We start from the raw sequence: 25,795 nt of genomic DNA, 5'->3' as shown, positions 1-25,795 counted from the left end.
CACACTGTCTAATAAGGCAAATGAATTCCTATTTAAACAATGTGCTGACAAATGAAAATCATCATTAACAGAGCACACCGTGAAACATCAGGTGATTGGGAAAATATGCCACATAGGTCTTAAAATAGGATGGAAATGGGCATGGGATTTTATGCCCAATGTTAATAGCACAAATGCAAGTACAATATTGACTGCAGGAGCTAAATTATCTTAATAATCATAACAGCTACTGCATTCAGTTCACCATTAAATGATGCGGCAGAGGAAAAAGGTTACAATCGATGGCGATTCCCCCGTAAAAAGGAGGAACAGCCAAATGCTTCAAGTTCTAGACATGATGCAACAGGACAGCAAGGCGACGCGGGGTTTGGTTATGTCCAAAACCAGGGCAAAATGCATTTATGACCGGGAGCCACGTCTGAATAGTTATGGGACTACAAAGCACTCAAAACTAACTGAAGAGTCAACGCCCGGAATGAATACATTGCCTATTAGATTTCACCACCATGCACGTCTCGAAGAGGAAAACAGATTTTTGATCATTGCACGACTATCTCCACAGTAAAAAGAGAGAACGCATCTGATGCTCATGCCAATGCTCTCCATCCCCACCCACGATGCGCACTAAAGGGTCCCACGCATGCAGAGGGGAGTGCATCTAAAGCTGCAAAATGAAACTTTAAACCGATTGAGACGAGGTGAGTGAATGGCAATTCTTTTTTTAAAATTAAAAGGAGGCGCGGGTGCCGGGGGGGGGGGGGGGGGTGACACACATGATAAACGTGGGCTGGATGAGCCTTGATTGCTCCATTTATTATTGTTCCAGGAGCCAGAGCGGAGCGCCCGCCCCCCATCGGGTCATGAACCCATTTCAGATGGCTCTGAATGGGGGAATGAAAATCTCAAACGCTCTTAGTTACCATGCGGGCAGCCTCAGCCCACGTGCGGTCCTTCTTCTTCTTCTGCTGCTGCTTGTCTTTCATCTTCCCCCCCCTCCCCTTCCTCTCTTCTTTGTTGCTCTTTTTTTTTTGGCCAAGGGAGAGGTGCGGCAGGGCACGGGAAATGTCGGCGCCGGGGCGGGCGGTCGGTCGGGGGTGGGGGTGGGGTGGCTTCAGCCTTGCGTTCCGGTGCCGAGGGCGAGCTCCGGGCGAGCGGCGGTGCAACCAGTCGCCTGCAATCGGGCGGACTCTGCGGATCCCGGGACTCCTACGCTACGCAAACGGCCATAATGAAAACAGGGCCAAAGGGCAACTGACGTCATTCGCCGCCGCAGTTGTTGTTTCTTCCTTCACCTTTTTTTTTTATTTTTTTTTGCCGCCGACGTCGCGCGGGTCAAAATGTGCAGCGTCCCATCCATCTGCTCAATTTATGTTTTTTTTTTAAATATATATTTACCCGAAGCCGCTGACGAACCCCCGAGGGGATGGGTGATTGGAGAGGGCGGGGGAGGGAGAGGCGACCGGTTTTTTTCTCCCCCCCTCCACGCGCATGCGCGCGCGGCTGGTTTGCAGTGCCCTCTCGCGTTTGTAGTCCCGGAGGGGAGGCCGCGCCCTTCGAGCAACCGGCCGCTCCGCTTTGGGGTGAACTCCAACGACCGTGAGCCTCGTGGGGGGAGGGGCGGGGCGCACAGCGACGGGTAGCAGGCGCGAGCCGCTCCCGCCACCCGGGGGGCAGTGAGCGGTAGTGCAGTGACGCCGCCGACATCCTCTTCGATCGACCAGCCAGGAAGGTACGCAACGCAGAAAGAGTTTTACAGTCCTTTATTGGTGGTCCCTGCCGCTGCCATGAGTCTCCCTCATCCCCAGCACGAGTTTGAATAATCGCCCTCTTCCAGGTGGCCAGGACACCCCGACGTAAAGCCGCCAAAAATACCCCAATGCGGCTGTTGGGAGGCCACCTGAAAGCGGAGAACGATGAGCCGAGGAGGACTTGCTCATCCCTCCTCCGGGAGGGGGACGCTCCGCTTCAGAGCGCTCCCCCTCGGCACCTGAAAGCGAGCGGGACGACGGCCACAGTGGACAGGAGCCGGCGCTCGCTCCGCTAACCCTAACCCTTAACCCCAACCCTTAACCTTAACCCCACCCCTGAACCCAACCCTTAATCCTAACCCCGACCCTTAACCCCAAACCTTAACCCTAACCTTAACCCCTAACCTTAACCCCAAACCTTAACCCTCTTAACCCCAACCCTTAACCTTAACCCCGACCCTTAACCTTAACCCTGACCCTTAACCTTAACACCGACCCTTAACCCTAACCCCGACCCTTAGCCTTAACCCCGACCCTTAACCTTAACCCTGACCCTTAACCTTAACACCGACCCTTAACCCTAACCCCGACCCTTAACCCTAACCCCGACCCTTAACCCTAACCCCGACCCTTAACCCTAACCCCGACCCTTAACCTTAACCCCGACCCTTAACCTTAACCCCGACCCCTAACAACCTTAACCCCAACCCCTAACCTTAACCCCAACCCCTAACCTTAACCCCAACCCCTAACCTTAACCCCAACCCCTAACCTTAACCCCAACCCCTAACCTTAACCCCAACCCCTAACCTTAACCCCAACCCCTAACCTTAACCCCAACCCCTAACCTTAACCCCAACCCCTAACCTTAACCCCAACCCCTAACCTTAACCCCAACCCCTAACCTTAACCCCAACCCCTAACCTTAACCCCAACCCCTAACCTTAACCCCAACCCCTAACCTTAACCCCAACCCCTAACCTTAACCCCAACCCCTAACCTTAACCCCAACCCCTAACCTTAACCCCAACCCCTAACCTTAACCCCAACCCCTAACCTTAACCCCAACCCCTAACCTTAACCCCAACCCCTAACCTTAACCCCAACCCCTAACCTTAACCCCAACCCCTAACCTTAACCCCAACCCCTAACCTTAACCCCAACCCCTAACCTTAACCCCAACCCTGAGCCCCAACCCTGAACCCCACCCCTGAACCCTGAACCTTGACCCTGAACCTCGACCCTGAACCTCGACCCTGGACCTCGACCCTGGACCTCGACCCTGGACCTCGACCCTGGACCTCGACCCTGGACCTCGACCCTGGACCTCGACCCTGGACCTCGACCCTGGACCTCGACCCTGGACCTCGACCCTGGACCTCGACCCTGGACCTCGACCCTGGACCTCGACCCTGGACCTCGACCCTGGACCTCGACCCTGGACCTCGACCCTGGACCTCGACCCTGGACCTCGACCCTGGACCTCGACCCTGGACCTCGACCCTGGACCTCGACCCTGGACCTCGACCCTGGACCTCGACCCTGGACCTGGACCCTGGACCTGGACCCTGGACCTGGACCCTGGACCTGGACCCTGGACCTGGACCCTGGACCTGGACCCTGGACCTGGACCCTGGACCTGGACCCTGGACCTGGACCCTGGACCTGGACCCTGGACCTGGACCCTGGACCTGGACCCTGGACCTGGACCCTGGACCCTGGACCTGGACCCTGGACCCTGGACCTGGACCCTGGACCTGGGACCTGGACCTGGACCCTGGACCTGGACCCGGACCCCGACCCCTAACCCCGAACCCCGACCCCGACCCTGAACCCCAACCCTAACCCTTAGCCCCCAGCCCTTCGGGTGCCAGAACAGCGCTGCTACCCAAACGTCGCTTCACACACACCCGGAGCCACGTTCTGAGAGCGGCTTTAGTAAAAAGTGTTGAATCGAATAGATGCAAAGCAGAAATAAAATAATTTATTTAAAGAAACAAATAGTAGTTATGGGTGACGGATTATGTTGTATTTTATATTGTATAGAGGTATGTTTTAAGGGAGATAAATTATGGCAGGTTTTTAAGTGTAGGTCACATACAAACAGATGAAACATATCTCATTTAAAATGCTGAGAAGACACACAAATGCTGGGGAAACTCAGCAGGTCAAAAGGTACCTTTATGTAGCAAAGGTCAAGCTACATCACCAGTGTTTCAGACTTGAGCCAAATGCTGGAACTCAGAGAGTCTGGCTCCGAGTGTCCTGGCAAAAACTTTGAAGAGTGCCCATGGGGAATAAACAGCAAATGCCCAAAGATGGATCTCTTTACAGATAGAGTCAAAACAAGAGGTACTTGGTTTAAAGTAATTGGATAAAGATTAGAGTGGGAATGAAGAGCTTGTTTCTCTCACACAGGATGGTGAAGTCTGGGAATCTGCCAGACAGAGTGATAGAGGCAGAAATATTGCTCAAGAGCCATGATCTGCAAGCTTTTAAGTTGAATATTGGAAAGTGGGAATAGACCAGGTAGTAAAAACACAATGGTGAAGAGACTCAGCAGGTCAGTGTACTTTATATTGCAAAGATATATAACCAAAGTTTTGGGCTTGAGTCCTTCATCAAAATGGTTATATGGTTATGGTTATATGGTTAATGTATGAGCAAAATATAGGAAGGTGCCTGAACAAAATGAAGGGGGGGGGGGTAGGGGAAGGGAAGCACACCTCACAGGGAGGAGGTAATAGATGGAGAAAGGGGGGGGAGAGGGATGGCTCTTTGAATGGAGAGGGAAGGGAGTTGAGAACTGGAGGAAAGGTGACAGAGGAATGGGGAAGAGAAGGAAAACAGGATATGGGCTAGCAGAAACCAGAGAAGTAAATGTTAATGCCATCCAGTTGGAGAGTGCCAGGCGGATGTTAGACTGGGTAGCCTTGTTTTCCACTGGCACATTCAGGATGGGCTGTGTTGTAATTTGCCTCTGGACTAACCATTATGATGTTTTGCTTAATTTAATGAATTTTTAAATTTTCCACTTCCAATTCCATCCCAACAATTGTTATCATTTGCACACACTGTTCCATTCTGAGTGCCACTGAGCTTCTTGAAACTTATTATAGCTGAACAATGCAATTGAGATGCCACCATGCTCCAAATTTGAATGTATTAAATGGTAGCATTTACACTAAACTGTCCAGTGTTTAACATGGAGTAAAACAGGAGTAAAAAGTAAAAGAGGCATAATTTTTGTTTGGGTGCCTGCCTACATTTTGCTCATACTTTAATGAAGGGCTCAAGCCTGAACTGTTGGTTCTGTAAATTTATCTTTGTTGTGTAAAGAACACTGTATGACCTGCTGAGTTTCTCCCAGTATTGTTTTTTCCAGTGCTTTACATGCAGGCTCTGCATTGTCTTGTAATCACAGCCAGCCTGGTTAAGATTCTGGTCTACACCAATAGTGATGCTATTAAGTGTCAAGAAAGGGCAATGGGTTTTCCCTTGTTGGAGACTGTCACTTGTTACCTGTCACTCAATGAAGCCAATCCTGAATGTTCCCCAAATCTGCAGGCAAGAATGTCTTCATTATTATTGCTGACATAAATGAAGCTGAACACTGAAGAACTACATTCCTGAACTTGGCAGGAATAATAAAATTTGCACTGATTAAAATTTAATTCATTTAACTTCCAATATTACTTCTATAATTTTAACAAATTCTTTATGAAAGGTTTTGTATTGTCAACCACATTACTGGATCTACAGAGAAAACCAAATTTGATGCTTTTGTTGTTGAAACCAAGCCTTGAAGATCTTTGCAACAAGATTTCCTCATCAATAAATTGGAGTTGTAATTAATACCTCTGGAAACCTAGTGACTAAAAGCTAAGCTTCACAGATATCTTCAATATCTCACTCCAGCAGGGTGTGGTACCTTTCTGTTTCAAACAGGTGTCAATCATACTGGTGCCCAAGAAGAGTGTAGTAACCTGCCTTAATGATTATCGACTAGTGGCACTTACATCAACAATGATGAAGTGTTTTGAAAGGCTGGTAATGAAGCAGATCAGCTCCTGTCTGAGCAGAGACATGTCACTGGCCTTCCTGCCTGTTCAAGCATAACCGTCAGGTCAAAGTCAGACACATCACTCTCCACCTGAAATGGGACGGATTCATCGATAGCGTGCATCACCACCTTGACAATATCATCTTTGATGTGAGTGAAGGCCTATCATAGAAGCAGGTCTACAGCGGATGCCATCTCACTGGCTCTACACAAAGCCCTGGAACACCTGAACAGCAAAGATGCATACATCAGGATGCTCTTTATCGACTACATTTCATAATTTAACACTATCATCCCCTCAAAACTGATCAGCAAACTCCAAAACCTGAGTTAACACCCCACTATGTAATTGGATCATGGATTTCCCCTCCTCTGGATCACAATCAGTTAGGATTGGTAAGAGCTTCTACTCCACAATCTCTATCAGTACCTGAGCACCACAGGGCTGTGTTTTTAGCTCCCTGCTCTACTCATATTACATCAACAATTGTGTAGCTCGGTACTACAATAACACCATCTCCAAATTTGATGACAATACCACAGTAGTGGGTTGTATAAAGGGAGGGGATGAGTTAGCATGCAGGATGGAGATTGAAAACTTGGCTGAATGGTGCAACAACTATAACCTTGCACTCAATGTCACCAAAACTAAGGAGCCAGGAAAGGAAAGCCAGAGGTAAACAATCCAGTGATCATTGGGGGATCAGAGGTGGAGAGAGTGAGCAAATTTAGGTTCTTGGGAGTCACTATCTCGGAGGATCTTTCCTGGACCCAATGCACCAATGGCATTATGAAAAAAGCACTTCAGTGTCTACTTGCTCAGGAGTTTGCAGAGGTTTGGTATGATACCAGAAACCCTGGCAAATTTCTACAGAGGTGGAAAGTGTGCTGACCAGTTACATCATGGTCTGGTATGTGGACAACAATAAGAGCATAAAGCCTTCCAAAAGGTAGTGGACACAGCCTAAGATATCACAGGTAAAACCTTCCCCACTATTGAGTACATTTACAGGGAATGCTGCCCTTGGAGGGCAACTGCAATCATCCAAGACCCACACCACCCAGCACATGCTCTGTTCTTGCTGCTGCCATCAGGAAGGAGGTATAGCTGCCACAAGACTTGCACCCCCAGGTTCAGGAACAATTACTACCCCTCCACCATCAGACCCCTCAATGACAAATTCAATCAGGGATTAATTGAAGGCCTCTTAGTTGTGCATTTTATTGATTTTTCTTTTGTCCTATCTGTATTGCACAGTCGGTTTGTTAACATACATTATCTATTTATAGTTCTTTTAATTGCTGTGTACAGTTTATGTTTTTGCACTACCAGTTAGTGTAATTCTGCTACACCCACAGGGAAAACATGAATCTCAATGTTGTATGTGATGTCATGTATGTACTCTGACAATAAATCTGAATGTAACAAGAGCTGTTGATTAGTGGACAGTATTTTAAATGTATGAAGAGTCATGTTGCTATAGTAACCAACATATTGGTTAAAAGTACAAGTTATTAACTACTGTCATGCCTGCCACAGCAGAAAGATTTACCAGAGTCAGCCAATGTTTGATGGATCATATGATCCTGAACCCTGGTTAATAGAATATCTTCCTCTGAGAGTTTAGGTATAGTCTGAATTGTAGTGTAAAGAGTGGAAAGAGTGGGAGGAATAACAGAGTTTTATATTATTATTGCACATGACAACATCATATTATTTAAACAATTTAACTAACACAGGAATAAAAATCAAGCCAATAGAAAGACAAGTGTTTTTGATACTTTATATTTATTCACATTTCCATGTTTTTATTCAGTACCTTTCACTGAATTATTTAGCGATTCTATTATCTTAAATATCCTAGAGGCTAGAGTTGTTCTACTAATAGGCATAATCAAAGTGAACTATGAAAAGGAATTGCTAGAGGATTTTGAATGCTGGTCTCAACCAAATTCTACATTCCAGCAAAAGTAAAGCCATGAATTGCTAACTGGTGGTGTACAATTAGTCGAGGAAAACTAAATATGATGACTTGCAATTCCTAGGGTTAGCTGAATTGAATAAGTGGCAAGAATTCCCCATGCAACTTTGGCCACATGCCAACATCTCATCTCATTGTGGTTGTAGAATCTCTCTTGCTGCTGATGCAAGGATACAGACTGAAAAAGATTAAGTGGCTGCTCATAGGGACAAACGGCCTTTCACCTTTCAAAGCAATATCAAATAAATTTTAAGGAATCACTGCCTTTGCCAAGGTCAGAAAGGGTGAAATGAAAATAAATATACAAAAATCCACAGACAGGGCGGAACAGCTCATTGGTGGAGTTACTACATAAAATGGATGTGGGAAGAGTTTGCCATACCAAGATATCAACAGTGCAAGCAGGTTGTTGAGAGATTGTGATCAGTCTCCAATTACTTGCAAGACTTGAGAAAAGAAGTAAAAAACTTCAAGTAACTTTTAATATAATTTGACAGGGTGACCTGAAGTTTGGACATGACTGCCATGTGAGGGTGCTCCTGATTGCAACAAGATAACTTGAAAGGACCCCAGATGATGTAAAGCTTACTCAGCACAGGACTTGCATGTTCAAGAATTTCAGTTGTGCCAAAAAAGGACATTCAGGGTCACAGTAGTCCAGGGACAATATAAAATTGAATTTCACTGTCGTTGACCTGTCATAATACACTCATCTGCTGCACATCCCAGATAGAATATTAAATAGACAAGAAAAATTCAATTTCAGAACCTGGTCACCTTTGACAGGCCTCTTCCCCACCAGCCTGGAAATCAGTGACTTGCTGGGACATTCCAAAATGGAGAAGAGTCAATCACCTCAGTGAGTCACATAAAGGCCTAATTGGGTAAGGATCACAGATTTCCTTCACTGTAAGATATTAATGAAGGTTGGTTTGACAAAAAAACTGGTAATTTTGTGGTCACCATCACTAGGTAGTTTAGTGAATTAAAGTTCACACCTGCATCATGGAAATGAATTCACCTCTCTGAATTGTTGGTCAAGGTCTCTGGGTTACTGGTCTGATCATATCTTTGCATCACTGTAATTAATACACAAGTGCTGGAATAACTCAGCAAGTCTCACAGCATCTATAGAAGACAAAAATAGATGACCAACATTTTGAACCTGAGCCATTCATCAAGGTATGAGCAAAAAGCAAGAAGACACCTGAATAAAAAGGTGGGGTGAGAGGGATAAGGGGCAAAGAGGGGAGGAGAGGCCAACAGACATTGCATCACTGCCCAAAAATGGTGGTTTGCCAAGTGGTTCATAGTTCTACCACATAGAAGATTTTAAAAAGCTGCAGAATTTTAGTCTTACTCCTATTGGTCTTTTAAGCATTTGTTTCTGAAATAATGTAAACATACTTTTTGTGATCCATATCAACTGAGAAGAAACTGGTGGAAAATAAAATTATAATTTCCTGTCTAAATGTAATTTCTATGTGATAAATCAGACAGATTAAACTACAGGTTATGAATAGATGAATGGGATCAAGAATGAATGGAAGCTCTTGGCTTTCTTACTCATGAATAGAAATGTAAGAATTGAATAAGAGTCATATGACACATTGAATCCATAGACAGATGACAATTAATAATTGTGACTGTATCAATGAGCAGAAGTATCTCAATTTAGAAAAAAAATCCTCTATTTAGAAAAATATATGAATCCTAGAAGTATGAAAGGACAATTTGTATTTTTTCTTTCTTCTGTGTGGGCCGTGCAATGTATGTTAATGCATAAACTATTGATAATATAACATAATATAACATTTTATGTTGAAATACATTTCACAGCTTAACTAAATTCAGAACTTTTTTTTTAAATATGTAAGATTTTCCGACAATAAATTTGAAAAATGAATTAGTACATGTATTAAATTTAAAGACAATGTGAAGAATATATTTAAAGGAACATATCTAACTTCAATTCTCTGGAGCTATGTCTAACCTGAAATATGTTTCCTTTTTGTGGCCTCCCTTTCCCAACTGAAATTACATTTGAAATTTATAGCAGCAAGGTGTTTAGAAGTTGCCTTGGTAAACCAACAGGAAGCAGATGCTCTGTGCAAGAACTGGAAGGATACAATGGCCATCTTGCCTAGTTAAAAGACTCCATGCACAATAAGGTCAGCTGAGGTTCAAATTTCATGCACAGAAACCAATATCACTATTCCTGTTGTGGCAGGCTTCAAGAGGAAAGTGTAACTGACATTTTTATTTAAGCCTATAGCGACAAACCCTGCTAAATCACAGTTTGCATTTTTGACACCAGCATTTGCTCATTTCAAAAAAAATTTTCGACGTTTGTACAGGTTCTCTCAACTTATGATCTATGTGACTTATGTCTGCACATATGACCAAAACTTTTTTAAAATATAGAAAGAAAAAATATAAAACGTATGTTTACGGTGAAAATCAGGTCTGTCTCTGGTGGCCACCATGTCACCTGGTTGGCTAATGGCCAATATCTCGTGAGAGCTGGCCTTGGTGGCTGCCATGTTGGCTGGTGTCCAACCTCTCACAAGAGTGAGCCTTGCTGGTCACCATGTTGCCTGGTGTCCAACCTGTCACGAGAGCTGGCCTTAGTGGCCGCCATGTTGGCTGTTGTCCAACCTCTCGCGAGAGCTGACCTCAGTGACCTCTGTATTGAGATATTTCACCGCATTATAATTCCTTGTGCCCCATTTTTTTTTCTGATTCTGTGGCTCAATATTCTAATGGTCTGTAGAGTTCGCAGGGTGCTCAGGGTCAGCAGCAAAAGAGAGAATGAGAAAGATTTGGAGATAGAGAATGGAAGGAAATCAATCGTTTTACTCTTCAGAATCACAGGTAGGCAATTCCGACATACATCCATTCCAAGATATGACTGGTCATCCAGAATGGAACATGGATGTATGTTGGGAGTACCTGTATTGTGAAATACTAGTGATTTTCTTATCTTGCTTTGATATACACTTTAAAATTGGTTAATCTTTTTTTGCATCTGCAAGTGTAATTTTAAATTAAATAAAGTATGATTTCTAAAATTATAATATCATTACAAATCCACCTCAACAGAGGAAACAAAATCAGAATTAGGGTCATGCAGCTTAGATTTTCTGCTGAGATCTACCCATTTACAGGAGCCCAAAAAATGGCAGTGATAAAAATAGGACAGGAATATTGGCACCAAATCTAACTCCTCGATTGGGCTACTGAAGTTTTCCTTCTTAGCAAGACTTCTTCAACAGGTCATGACCCTTTCCACAGCTTGGAACACAACAATCTTTTGTCCATAAGCACCTTTATGACTTTAAAGAACTTTAATTGTTTCTGAGACAAAATCACAGAACCTTCCACCTACCCAGCTAACTACAATGTGTATTTTCACTACAGATACTGTAGTGGTTGAAGAAGTTGGGTAATAAATACTGTCTTTTCAAGCAATGTTCACATCCTTTGAACAAATTTATTAAAATAAAAATTCTCCAACTCTTTTACCTTGTGATATCAATGTGTGTGTATTTTGATTTTTAATACAGACAGTCCCTGGGTTACGAACGAGATCCATTCCTAAGTCTGTCTTTAAGTCGAATTTGTCGGTAAGTCAGAACAGGTACATATGGTTCTTATTTAGTGTCAGTTAGTCAAATGTTTGTCTTAGTTTATAGTATATATTTTACCTTTCTATGCATACAAAACTACTGGAGTCAATTTCTTGATGTAGACATTAAAGGAGGTTTGTACAGAGCTTTTCTTTTTCTCATCATATAGAGGCGCTGAGGCCCTCAATAACTGTACAGTAAACTTTGGTAAACCTCTCTGTATTAGGATCTTGCTCCCTTAACTTTGCCATCCCTGCTTCACTGAGACGAAAGGCTTCAGCTAACTCTTTTGTCAAAGACCTTTTCGGTTCTGGAGTTTTTAGGTCCCAGTCTTCTTCCTCAAATGATGTCATCTGCTGCTCTAGTTCCACAAGGTCTTCATTGGTCAGTTCTTTGGCATAGGAGTCGAGTAACTCTACAACATTGTTCGCCAACTGTAGCCTAACGCTTTTCTAATGAACTATGGCATTTCACTTCTTATCGATCAATTTATTATTTCCACTTTATTTTCAGTCGTGATCATTTTCATTTTCTTTGAAGCATCACCAGCACTTGGATCAGATTATGCTTTGGAGGCATGGTTTACAAGAGTAAATAAGGGAACATTTTAAGCCAAATACAAAGTTACACAGTGTTAACGGCAACGTGATCTGTCTCAAAATGGCGGATGGTGTTCTCCTTTCTCGAGCCGAGAACTACTAAAGCCACGCATAGTCCGTTTGTAAGTATGAGTTGTCCATAAGTCGGCCATTCTTAACCCAGGGACTCACTGTATTGGGACATGAATAACCATAAATCTCTTTCCTATCATGACATGTAAGATCATTTAAATACCCCAGTTACTTTTGCTCAGATAGCAATATGCTGGAGTTTTTGTATGAGAACAGCTTGTCCTTTGCACATACATATTCAAACTAACAAAGCTAAGTGAACAAATGACCAACTGAAAAATTTGCCGTATCCATAATTTCACCTCAGATATACCTGCATCATTGTAGGAATTCAATATCAAATATCCATTGGATCATTCAGGGTTAAAATAACCTTTTGCATCATGATAAATATAAAAGAAACCGCAGAGCCCACCTCACTGACAAAAGGCAAAGGAGGAAAAACCCAACACCCAACCCCAACCAACCAATTTTCCCTTGCAACCGCTGCAATCGTGTCTGCCTGTCCCGCATCGGACTTGTCAGCCACAAATGAACCTGCAGCTGACGTGGACTTTTTACCCCCTCCATAAATCTTCATCCGCGAAGCCAAGCCAAAGAAAAGAATATAAAAGAAGCAACTGTTCAAAAGGTATTCTTGCTGATCTGAATCTCTTAAAGGTCTGTTTCTTCTCTATTTCTTGCCAATAGAAAAATTAACCAAAATGACTATATACAGGTATTCCCTGACTTACCACTTATGTGACTTACAGCCATCTGTACATATGACTGAATTTGTTTTTTAAATAAAGAAAAATATAAAAATTATGCGTTTACGGGTGAAAGTCAGGCCTCTCGCGAGAGGTTGGCAGCGGTGTATTGAGATCAGGATTGCAAAATATCAGGAAGCATCTTGAACCTTAGAATTCCAACCCTCAGCATCACAAAGATTGAATTCCAACAGACAGATCTTCTGTGGAATTCTTTCCATAAAGCACTCTATTTCCACTTTGAAGATGCCCCTTAAACCAATTTCTAACCTTTTAGTCATATGAACTATTTCCAATGTGTCTGAACATTAATTTCTCATTTATTTTCCAATAGGAAGTGTCTTGGGCTTTTGCTTTGCTAATAGTTCTTTATAAAAAGCTGTGGTTAGCTTGGTCTCATAAATTTAAGGACAGGTTAATAACACTGGACAACAATTTTTTTCAAAGGTTTGCTTCCTGAAAATAAATTGGAGATTATGATAGACAATTTCAAGCTGAACACAAATATAATTTCAGATTTGTTGTATCATGTAAGAAGTTGGAGAAAAATTAATTTAACTTTTATTGAATTTAGCATGTTTAATCACAATATGTACCTCTAAGCAAAGCTCTCAGGTTGACTGCACATGATACGCAACAAATCTGAGCAGCCCATGGTTTGTCATGGTCACCAATTTTATAACTGAATTAGAGTTCATAGGCTTTTTTAATAAGTGCATCCATGCTGTGTCTTTGAATCTTAAGTGTATAATTGCTATAAATATAACAGAATATATCAGAGCTGCTATGACATTGATGAGACATTTCTGCTGTGTTGAATCTTCCTGGAGACAATAAATGGTATGGCCTGAAGAATATATGCATCAACATGCATTCAATCTATTTCAATGTAATGCACAGCATTTGTATATGTGAGCTGCTTAGCCTGTCCGCATCTATCCTGACTTAGCATGCCCAAGCCTAAGACAACATTTACATAGCACCTGTACCTCCACTGAGTACTTGGACTGACCAAAATATACTAGTAGTTTTAAAATATGACAGGAATCACACAAATAAGTTATATCTAAAGAACAGTACGTGATAGGAATATTTTAAGGTGATTTTCATGATCAGCAGCCCAAAATCCATAAAATACACCCAAAAGTGTTCAGGAAGAAAAATCTTCATTGTTTAGTGTAATGTGAACAAATACAGAGTGGGGTTAAATTAAAAAAAACAAGCTCCCTGTTAAATAAGTTTCCTTGACACTGAAGATGCGTTTCATTGGAATATTCTATCCTTCATTTGAAAGGCAGCTAGCACGTTATCAGGTCCCCACAAATGTTGTTTTATTGGCAACAGCTTGGAGAATTAACTAGGTAGACTGAAACACTGATTTTTCTGACCCATTAGCTCTCACTCCTTATTGATTGAAACTGATGTAGAGTATGATCAGGGTAAATCCATTGCTTAGCTAATTTAGTAAGCGCAAGAATAATAAAGATGAATGGAACATGGCGCAGCCAGGAAGTGAGAAGCAGAAATTTGAATGAGCTTCAGTTTACATGGGGTACATGATGAGAAGATGGCCAAAGGAACATTTAAAAAAAAATCCCAGTTCTGTAATCTCTGAACTGGCTGATCAGAATTTCTTTTGCCATGAACAAGTCATGAAATTCGGTGTTTTGCACAGCATCAATAGTACAAACATTCACACTAATAGGGTTAGTGTAAGATCTACAGACTCTGCCACAAGTGCAACCAGTGACTGGGTTGTTTGGCAGTTGATGTACTCCTTTCTCCATTTATACAGGTCTTCGATGTGTTTTGTGTGCTTCTTATGCATAGAGTAGAACAGTGGTTTTCAACCTTTTTCTTTCCACTCACATACCACTTAAGTATTCCCTATGCCATAGATGCTTTATCATTAGTAAGGGTGGTATGTGGGTGGAAAGAAAAAGGTTGAAAACCACTGTTTTAATCGTCCCTAATTGACTCGTTATGTGCACGGTTTCTTAACTCCAAAGGAAATGGGCCAATGACAATTTTTCTCAAGCAAGATATTTCAGTAACAACTGGGTCTAGAGCAGTGATTCTCAACTTTCCTTTTCCACTCACATACCGCCTTAAGCAATTGCTGATGGCATAGGGATCACTTAAAGTGGTAAGTGAGTGGAAAGAAAAAGGTTGAGAACAACTGGACTAGATATCCTGAAAGCTTCTTCTCTATTTAGAATAGTCATGAGCCAAAGATTCCCTAGAACATTGGGATGTTGTACATTTTCAAGAAGGCTTTGAGAACATCTTTGAATAATTTCCTCTGTTCACCTGGTAATCTCAACCTGTGATAGATCTTCAAAAAGAAAACCTATTTTGCGAGGCTGGAGGTAAGGCATGTAAACAATGTGGCTCCCTATTAGAGGTGGTCAAATTGAGTTAGGAGAGATTTTTCTTCAGAAAAACAGTGCTAGGAAAAATTAAAATCCTGATGAGAAATGAGGTGGCCAATTTTCTGACTGTGTGGTTGTGGATGTCAGCGTAGGAGATGCTGCTAGTGGGTTTGGATGATTTTGTGGAGACAGCATTAGTGGTTCCCTTCAGTTTGAGGTGCCTCCTACTGGTAGCCCATGTTTTATCATTAATTAATACCTGGATCTCCTGGCCATTTTCATCCAACTATTGTCAAGATGGAGATAGCAGAGAGCTTTAGGTGATGGGATAAATTTCTTCAAGAGCAGAATAGACATGCTTCTTGGCCATGTCCATAGTTTCTGAACTAATGAAGATAGTTTGAAATGGACAAGAAAAGTCAAGGGTAACCTTTGTAATTGAGAATAATCATCAAATGGATTGGAGTTATCATGCACTAATTCAGCTCCTATTTTATTCCATTGACTTCAATAACAGATCTTCCTTAGTTCTATGCCTCAATTTAAATTATTTTAAATAAATTTTAAATTTGTTTAGACATGTAGCACAGTAACAGGCCATTTCATCCCACGTCAGTACTGCCCAATTTACACCCCATTAACCTACATCCCTGATATGTTTTGAATATTTAAAATATTTGGATGAGAATATAAAAGGAAAGATGTAATGCTGAGGCTTTATAATGCTCCACATTTGGAGTATTGCAGGCTGTTTTGGGCCCCATATCGAATGAAGGATGTGATTGTGTTGGAGGGGATCCAGAGGACGTTTACAAGAATGATTTTGGGGATGAGAGGGTTAACATATGAGCAGTGTTTGATGGTTCTGGCCTGTACTCTCTGGAGTTCAGAAGTATGGTTGGGGGGAGGTTGGGGGGAGGGGTGGATGCTTATCAAAGCATACTGAATATTGAAAGTGCTAGATATAGTGGACATGGTGATGTTTCTAGTAGCGGGAGAGTCTCGGACCAGAGGGCACAATCTCAAAGTAAAAGAATGCTCCTTTTGAATGGATGAGGAAAAATTTCTTCAGCCAGGGTGGTGAATCTGTAGAGTTCATCAACACAAGTGGCTGTGGAGGTCAAGTCACTGGGTATATTGAAAGCAGAGGTTCTTGATTAGTAAGGGCATCAGAGGTTATGGGGGAAAAAAACAGGAGAATGGGTTGGAAAGGAAAAATATATCAACCATGATTTGAATGGTAGAGCAGACTTTGAGTCAAATGGCCTTATTCAGCTCCAAAGACACAGTCTTATGGTCTTACTTTAAACAGTGGTTCAAAAACAACTTACTTGTTCTACCTAAAGAAATCATTCATTTTCATTATTTCCTTATTTAATGCTTTACTAAAAAATTCCTTCATATTCAAATTTTCCCCAATTTTTCCCCTTTTATTTCATTCCCTCTTTTTCAAATTTTGTCTAAAATCATCTCCACAAAATATGCTGGAAGAAGATAGACACTTGCATTTTGTACAACCCTAGTTTCCGAAAGATGTTACATTAAATGCCTTTCCATTACAGAAATTCAACACTGAAATAGGATGCACAGCACAAGCAAGCACTTGGGTCATTCAAGTAATTATCATATATGACACTGTAATGATACTGTGCACATTCTGAATAGCTCTGTAGATTTTTCATCATACAGAATTGCCCTTGGGTTTGTTTACTCCATTTCACACTGTGAATTGATAGTTAGTAGCTGAGTCCAGGGAAATATAATCAGCTGCCACCCTTTGAATAATGAATGTTCCTGTTATTAGTTTTCTCTGTGACCCTGCTGCCCTCATGAGGTTGAAAGGCAACTACAATACTTTTATTCTTTTTTAAGCTTTTACTCAGTGAAATGAAACAAGTTACGTTATCTTGCTAACCATGTTCACCTGTACATTCTTAAAATAATTGACTGCATCAGAATTTGTAATTTTTAGATGCAAAGAACAACTTCTAAAATTAGAATTGGTGATGACATGGATACATCTGATTTGTCTTTAGAAAATCATGACTGGATATGTTGAAACAAACTTTCTTATCTCTACATACACCATAGTTGACAGAAAGCAAATCCCTCTTCATACTGATCAATTGAAAACAAAAGTGACTTTCCCTACTGGATGGTTGATAATGTTGAAATCAGATGCTATTTATTTTAAGTAGATTTAGAACTACAGTGGAAATGGCACGGTAGGAGCATTTGACAAGCAGCTTCTAGGAGTGAAGAGGATTTTGAGGTCATGATCCAATGGTGGAAAGGTTATTAATGGACCACGATACAGTGGCAATGTTGACGATAATGTTGAACCTTCCACTTCGCTTTTAACTTTAAATGAGTGATAATCCAGTTAGCTTTATCAATGCATAACATTGATAAATATACAAAAAGTGCTTTATTTTATTCCAATAAGCAGCAAATTCACAAATTATTACAGCGAAAGACAATTTAGTTTGGGATGGAAAATGATTTCAAAAGTAGCTGATTAATAGAAGTCACCATAATATATTACAATTACAAAATACACCATAGATAAATTGGAGGAGCAACATCCAATATTCTGTCTGGGTACTCTCCAACCAGATGGCAGACACTGACTTCTCTGGTTTCTATTAGGCCACTCCCATCTCCTTCTCTTCCCCATCCCTGTCTCCTTTCATTCAGCTCTCCACCCCTTCCTTCTCCATTCAGTGAGCTGTCTCCTTCCCCTGTCACTTCTTATCTCTTTTCATGTGTCCTCCCACCCACATCCACCTATTACCTGTGCTCCTCACCCCACCATTTTATTCAGACATCTGCCTGCTTTTTGCTCATACTTTGATGAAGGGCTCAGGCGCAGGATGTTGGTTATGCATCTTTATCTTTGCTACATAAAGAATGCTGCGTGACTTGCTGAATTTCTCCAGCATTTTTGTGTAATTCACCACAATATTACATTATTAAGATCAAATCCTTCAATAACCATGGGAATTTTCAGGGTGTATATCCTCATTGGTAGCTTTACAACTTTGAATGTTTTAATTAGCTTTCTTGACTTGAGTGGGTTGAAAATACAAAAAAGGAAGATAACGCTTTTTTTAAAAAAAATCTCATCTTGAAGGAACTTCTGGCATTGCAGAATGTCCTCAGTAATAAATGGGAACATCAACCAAGAGTTCAATCTTGGAAGTGCAATTTGAAAAGTCAGGTCTCTGCTATCTAAGGATAAGCAAGAAATGCTGGCTTTGCCAAAGATGTCCACAATACTTTAATGAAGATTAGACATTTATTTTTATTAATTTGAAGTATCATTAAAGTATTTCAAAATAAATCCCAAAAACTCTATTGGTTCATTTTCCTGTTGATAAAATTAAATATATAGGGTTGATGTACATAACATTTATTATTGATTAAAAATATGTAGATGCCAATAAAGGTTAGCTTAATAATTCAAGTTTATTGTCATCTGATCGCACAAGACAACCCAATGATAATTCACAATTATACAATTGTAATAACAATATGAACACTTGTGTCTGAAATGAAAATAACAAATTACATTCAAAAATCCTCAGAACATTAAGGAGTAAAATGGCATGAATTTGGAACTTTTTTCCTTTAGTTTTATTGGTGAATACTAATTCACAGCATCAACAGCTTATTGGTATGCTTATATTTTGCTCTCTTTGGATAAAATAAATGTTACAAAACCAAGAAGTATGATTTAATAACTTCTTCAAAAGTCTCTTTTCCATTGGCATCCCAATTAATTGGCTGTGCGGTGTCCCAGGATAGGAAGTCCTTTGTGCCATTTCCATTGGGACACTAATTGCTCTTTCACTGAACGCAACTCATCCTCAGGGATCGGAGTGTTCTACCTTAAATTGGAAACGGGTGACTTTCTGCTGTCTCTTTTCCACATCGGCGTCAGCAAATTCCGGGGATATGAGTATGGGTAGAGGCGGTTACGCCTCAATGTGAAATGACATCATTTGACATCGGCATTCGGGCAGTGTTCCTTTTCCACTGTACCTTGTCCCAGTAAATTCCCAGTTAATTCCCGGGACAGGGTGCTGGTGGAAAAGGGGCTAGAGATTCACTCGTTCTTATAGCACTTTTAATTATTTTTGTTTATGGTACTCCCAATTGTTTCAGAGAAATATATAAAAAACAATGTTTTTCTTTGATGTCGAACTTTCATTACCTGATAGCTAAGAACATAGTAAAATAATGCATTACTAAGATTTTAGTAATGCAGATAAATAACAGTGAAAAAGGACAGTACATTTTTAAAAATATATAAGTAATTCATCATTTCTTCTCAAAAAATTAAAGCCTATTGCATAATCTACTATTCAGAATTTTCCATTTCATTTTTTGAATAATCTCTCACGTTTTTTTGTAGATTCACATTTTCTCTTTTGTAAATGTGCTGCTCATTTTGCATCCTTTTAATTTTTCATAATCTTAAAATCAAACCTCATAACATTTTTACAATGCTCATTGGCACTAATATGTCAAGGATTATATCATTTCAGTAAAATGGTTGACTGCACTTCCAAACAATATCATGGATTTTACTAGTAGCATTTTTTTTTAAAAGCTACCCAATGCTGGCATCATTTTGAGGAGAAATCAGCAAAGAATATCGATGATGCTTTATTTGTGGTATATTTGTCATACTTGATGATAAATGAATAAAGATTGGCAAATATGTTAAGACAGAAACAAGACCAGGTTTTAATGCCATCTTGAATTATTCTTGAGTGGTGGTGTGAGCCACTGCTGTGATTCATGTGCTAAGGATGCGCTCACAATGCTTTTGGAATTCCATTATTTGGACCTAGTGACAAGGATCTCTGCATGTGTCAAGAAATTTGAAAAAGATATTCTGTATATTTATTACCTTTTCCCCAAAAACAAGAACATAAGAAATAGGAGCAACAGTAGGACACCTGTCAAGCCTTCTCCATCTTTCAATATCATGGCTGATCTGATAGGCTCACCTCTGCCTACCTGCCTTTTCCCCATATCCCTTAACCCCCCTGCTCTGCTTCAATCGGCAGTGAATTCCATAAATTTGCCACCCTCTGGGAAAGGCAATTCCTCCTCATCTCAGTCCTAAACCTCCTACCCTGGATCTTGAGGTTATGTCCCCTTGTTCTAGTTTCCTCCACCAATGGTAACAAATTATCTACCTCTATCTTATCTATTCACATAAATTCTGTGAAGGCTAATTTTATTTTGAATCACTTATTTTTGGGTAGTGATTTGTCAGAGCAATTTTTCTTTCCCTAGATAGCGGTCGTATGTATTTAACAAAGTGGTGGTTGATTCAAAAGAGAAATGCATCTTCAACCGTTGGAAAAAAAAGTGCAAAGCAACAAAGAAAACAATGATTTCTCTGTACACCTCAAGATTTAAAAGCAATTCAAACATCTTTACTATCAAGTGAAACACGATTGTAGTCAAAACACAGAAATGCTGGAGGAACACAGCTGGTCTCGCACTGTCCATAGGTGGAAGATAAAGGTATATATACTACCAACATTTTGGGCCTGAGCGCTTCCTCAAGGTATGAATGAAAAAAGACAGGCGTCTGAGTTAAAGGCTGGGGAAAGAAAGGGGGATGAATGGGAGGTGGAGTACAGACCAACAGGCAAAAGGTGTTCATTGGATATGAAGAAAGGTGAAAATTGATTTGGGCTCTGTGAAAGGAGACAGGGAAAAGGGGAGAAAGACAGACAGGCGAAGAAGATGAGGGGGTTCTAACATCAACAGAAGTTGATGTTAATGCCATTTTGTTAGACACATGGTGAGATATTGTTCCTCCATTTTGCAGATGGTTCAGTCTGGCAGTGCATGCATTTGATTTAGTATCAAATTTATTGGAGTGGAAGGATAGACTCATTCTCACAATTATGTTCTTGCAAAAATGCTCTGAATGCAAGAAGAGCTGAAGTTATCACCAACTTTGCTCACCTGATGCATTCCAGCATGCTGCTGAATGAAGCTTTAAAATTTGAAACGAGCAAATTTTGGAGAAAGCTATAGAAATATTGTCAATTGTATGTTTAGAACAAGTAGTCAGAAGTTTAAGTTCAGCACTTCAAAACAGAAGTAAAATAAAGGCACGTGATTTTCCTTTATAAAAATAGTCAAAGCACACGGCTAATGGGGGGTGGGGTGGAGAGATCAATATTGGAGTACATGCAAAATACAAGCAAAAAGTTTCAGAAGTTGGGAGAGAACAATGATAATTTAGTTAATTGGATGAATATCTGCAATGGACTGAATTATCTAGCTGCATCCAATTAAATTTAAAAGAATCACTATAGTGATATTTTGAGCCAAATGATTGTGCTTTGAAAGGTTTTCTACCAAGTTTTAAACATTAACACAATCTAAAGATCTCTTACATTACTGGGAGCTTGAATAAAAACTGTCAGTGCATCTAAACATTTTAATACTGTAAAAACCTCAATGAATCCCATGCCTTTGGTTTTGCTTTTCTTTCTGGATAATGGATTGCAATAACACAAACTTCATGCTTTGTATATGGTCTGAACATTGTACAATGAAGCTTTACATTGCCTGGAATAAACAAACATTCACATAATCTTTGAATTTAAGTTATTATTTTGAATTGAAGAGTTATTTACAGTAGCTCCTGGTAAGGAAACACTCAATTCTATTTTATACTTTGCATTACTAACCAAAATTATTAAATTAATTTGTCTCTGGTGCTAACTGTTAGCAACAGATATAGAACAAAACAAAATTCAGGTATAATTTTCAACATTGTTTATATGGATAGGGAATATGTATTCAAACATTCCACCTCCTGCCAATTTTGCTGTAAACTTTTCATAATAATTATTTCAAAATTATCTTTTCTAGTTTAACTCTGGTATCCAATCTGTGATTGTTTATCAGCTCAGTTGTATACTAAGTATACTTGCTGGAATTCCACTTCAACATCTTCAAGAAAATTTTAGAGCTTTTTTTTTAAATAATTCCCTTTAAAAAAAACTTCTTTTAAAACTAAGCTATTTTTAAGATTTTCCTGTTCATTAAAATGGTTAGCTCCAAATAGATTTCTTTTAAAAGAAAACTTGCCATGTTTCCTTTAAAATGTGTAAATATTGGAGGACCTATTTTTCATTATTGCCCATCTTTAAAATGTTAAACTCTGTCTGAACTCAATAATATACCATACCTGACCCGAGAGTCTTTTTGTGCTCGTGAGCTTGAATATATTAGGCAATATTATCAAGTTTATAGATCAACTATTATCCATTAAATGGAAAACTGTAGGTATTTCAAGTCAATATATTTAGGAAACTTATTTTTGTAAATAATTTATTTCATCTTTACTTGCTCTATTCTTTTCTCCTGTCATAATCACATCTTAGCCATAATATATTTCTCATTACAATTATGCTCATTATCTGGGTGCTCTATACATTTTTAACACTTTATGTACCTTGTATTTTGTCATCATTTTCATGTATCATTGAATAAAATAATTTTAAAGTTCATTGTGCATTAAAAGGCTACACAGGTGCAATAAACAAACTCAAAATAAATTGTAATTGCTTCAGAAAGTTTATTACAGGCCATTCATACTGCATGTTACAATTTACAAACAGAATGAAAGTTTTACAATTTTGATTAGTGAGTGAGAAGCTGCAGAGATGATTTAAATGTAAAAATTTGGTGCTCAAAATTCTGCATTGTATATCAGACTGTGTTTCTCTTAAAATCAGTTACACACTCTTATTCTAAATTTCAGTATTTATAATATGCATTTCATAAAACGTAGGTTCCATACAGAATTCTGTTAACATGGGAAATCAATATTAAATTGAAATTGTCAAAAGTGCAGTGCTTACAAATAATATGGCCATTCATTTTTGCTTCAATATTCTAAGACTACTTGCATCTGTTATTATAATTTTGTTTTATTCCAGCTTCAAATGGGTATTTCTGGTTCAACTGACATATTTTGTGGTTGTGATTGGTATCTTAAAAATCAGAGGAATTAGAAACCAGGAATTACAAGCATACAGTTTACCTCATACAATGTACCAGGAACATCGGAAGATCTAAGAGAATCAGAAAATACATGTTGCTGTGAATGTGGGATTGTCATCACCAGGATTCCAAGATGTCAGTAGATAACTTCTTGAATATTTGCAAATATCTGTATTATGTAATTACATTGTTTACAGCTTAGGTTAAAAAGAGCATTTTCAAAATATTAATGGATCAGTGGTATAATTCAAGACGAAAGACCTTTTTTTTTTTAAACAATGCTAAAGGTGTATTAATCATCTTCCATTTAATTGATTATCCATACTAATGTTTTAAATGAATATAGAACAACAAGCAAATTTCATTAAAATTATTTTGCTCACAAACATTTTCTTTACTATCTTAAGTTGAGGCATAAATTAAAAGACTATTTGAATTTCACAAGGTTGTCCTTTCACCTCAAGAAGGCATTCTCTGTTTATCCAAGCATAAACCATCCACCATACTTTTTCTAAATAAATGTTATTTGCATTGGAAATAAAATTTTAAAAGCATGAATTCAGTCAAATTTTCGGCATCATGATGGAAAACAGCCACTTTCCTCATATTTAGATTTTATTATTGCTGCTGACCTTAAATAGAAGGTTCCATTGAGCACTGTGTACAAGTAGGCCCACATTTTCAAGCTGAAACTTGTAATGAGATTGTGACAAACCATTCAAGAACCAAATCAACTTTTTATCTAATTTATGCTCCAAAATTAATACGACATTTTGGCAAGTGGGGAAGAGGAGAGAAAACAGTTTTAAAAAGGCTACCAGAAGCAAGAACATTATATATTTTTCATGTTAAATATTTTAAAATGTAGTTATTTGTCTCAGCACATAATATTACAGTCAATCAGCTCATTTCCGAGTGAGATTTTACATTTCTTTATTTTGTAATAACCTGTGATTTGGAGCTCAATTGGAGAACATGCCTTCAAACAAACCAATTATTGCAATGTAAAAGATACCAACCTAAATCAACCTTCAAACATGAAGAGACTAGCTGTTGTGCTATTTTGCAGAGACATTTTGCAAAACTTAATTTCGACTTAAAACATTCACTAATAAACAGCAAGTAGAGAATCTGGCAAGTTCTGGTAATTCCATCAAACAAGGCACCATGTTTAACAGACTTAAATATAAAATTTGCTGTGTGCATTTTCATTCTTAGCAATTCCTGCTTTGAATTATATAATGTGCTGCTCACTGATACTTGATAGGACCAGATAAATGTAGAACTATGTAACATCATGTTTCAACAAGCCTAGATGTCACCGTATCTCAATACATTTTGTCCAGACTAGATTTTAAGTCAGATGCTACCCAAAAATGGACCTTCAAAATTTCATTAGATCGTTGATTTACAAGTATAATTCATACTGAGAACCTACACAAATATTTATGATTTTATACAATAGGTTCTTGGAAGATAAAGTATATTTACCGATGACATCTTTACTGCTGAGATTAGCTGCAACAATTTCAGTCTGATGAAAATGTTTGGAATTTGTACTTTATATAAACACTTTTTAGAGAAACTACAATCAATCTTTATGCAAAGCCCATTTATATTAATAAAAATGAGGCTGATGTTTGATGAGTTGTAACCAAGAATTCAAAACTTACTAATTGTATGTTATAGTGTTAGACCACTGGCAAGCTTGTATTTCTTAGAAATAACTGCATGTTATTTAAAAATCTGGAAAAAAAAATCTTTAGCACTGAACAATAAACAGTAATAAAACTGTAAGAAAAATACCAACTATACAGTAACAAATATTCCAATCTATCTACATTCTGCTTTCCAACAAGAAAATCTAATAAATTAAAAACAAGTTTTAAGAAATCTTTAAATACAAGTTTCCTCAGAAAATGAGGTATTCTTTTCATATATATCAGATAATAGGTTTCCATAGCAGCAAGCAGTGGCACACTCTCCACTTGGATTATATTATGAAACAGACAATGTTGTCAAATTATTGTGGGTATAGAGCAAGTGCAGTTTTTTGTCTTAAAATGGAATGGTTCACACTAAAAACAAAATATAAATTTAATTTCAACTGAAATAATACTTCTGATTTGCACAAGGCCAGAAGCAAATTAGACCTGATGAAGCTAACTCATCTGTATTTACATTTCCCTGCTGGCAAGTTATTTTATCTTCTTGAGAACATAGTTATTTGGGAACAAGGCCACGAGACTGTGGGTAGAGCTGTGTTCCAGACCCAATGAAAGAGGGGCCCATTTTCTTACCAGTCTTAGGTCTGCTGAAGAAAAAGGAAACATAATGTTAGTACATTATTTAATACAAACTAGTTGTCAGCATGTGTTTCTCACCAGGAATTTTGGAGGCATGGAGCAGCAAACAAATCAGCCTGTAAAATATGTGCCCATAAACATTTATCAGAGTGAAAATCTAAATGAGATTTCATACAAACTTGATTTTTAAAAAATACATTGTCAGGTTTCATTCTAGACTACATGC

General features: G+C 39.2%; 2 protein-coding genes and 1 long non-coding RNA gene across 12 annotated transcripts in view; 1 reads left to right on the top strand and 2 right to left on the bottom strand.

Moving 5' to 3' along the window:
• asxl1 (ASXL transcriptional regulator 1) overlaps nt 1-1,308 on the bottom strand; it is a 90,476-nt gene extending 89,168 nt beyond the window's left edge. The window contains exon 1 of one of the 3 annotated variants that reach the window (XM_069883956.1): nt 921-1,308. In XM_069883956.1, coding sequence (XP_069740057.1) covers nt 921-983 — 63 coding nt within the window. In that variant the 5' untranslated portion in view covers nt 984-1,308. The remainder of the gene's footprint in view (nt 1-920) is intronic. The other 2 variants (XM_069883953.1, XM_069883952.1) reach the window with 2 other exon arrangements.
• LOC138735708 (uncharacterized) lies at nt 816-23,489 on the top strand. The gene is made up of 3 exons (XR_011339895.1): nt 816-1,729; nt 11,360-11,419; nt 23,200-23,489. It is a non-coding gene; the product is annotated as an uncharacterized lncRNA (long non-coding RNA).
• The window catches only part of kif3b (kinesin family member 3B), a 34,024-nt gene continuing 31,044 nt past the window's right edge, over nt 22,816-25,795 (bottom strand). For 6 of the 8 annotated variants that reach the window (XM_069883961.1, XM_069883958.1, XM_069883957.1 and 3 more), the window contains one exon: nt 22,816-25,577. In XM_069883961.1, the coding sequence (XP_069740062.1) occupies nt 25,487-25,577 (91 nt within the window). In that variant the 3' untranslated portion in view covers nt 22,816-25,486. The remainder of the gene's footprint in view (nt 25,578-25,795) is intronic. The other 2 variants (XM_069883962.1, XM_069883964.1) reach the window with 1 other exon arrangement.

The sequence above is a fragment of the Narcine bancroftii genome, chromosome 6, assembly GCF_036971445.1.
Source record: "Narcine bancroftii isolate sNarBan1 chromosome 6, sNarBan1.hap1, whole genome shotgun sequence".
NCBI lineage: Eukaryota > Metazoa > Chordata > Chondrichthyes > Torpediniformes > Narcinidae > Narcine > Narcine bancroftii.
The sequence above is the reverse complement of the archived record's forward strand: the minus strand, read 5'-3'. Positions and strand labels throughout refer to the sequence as shown.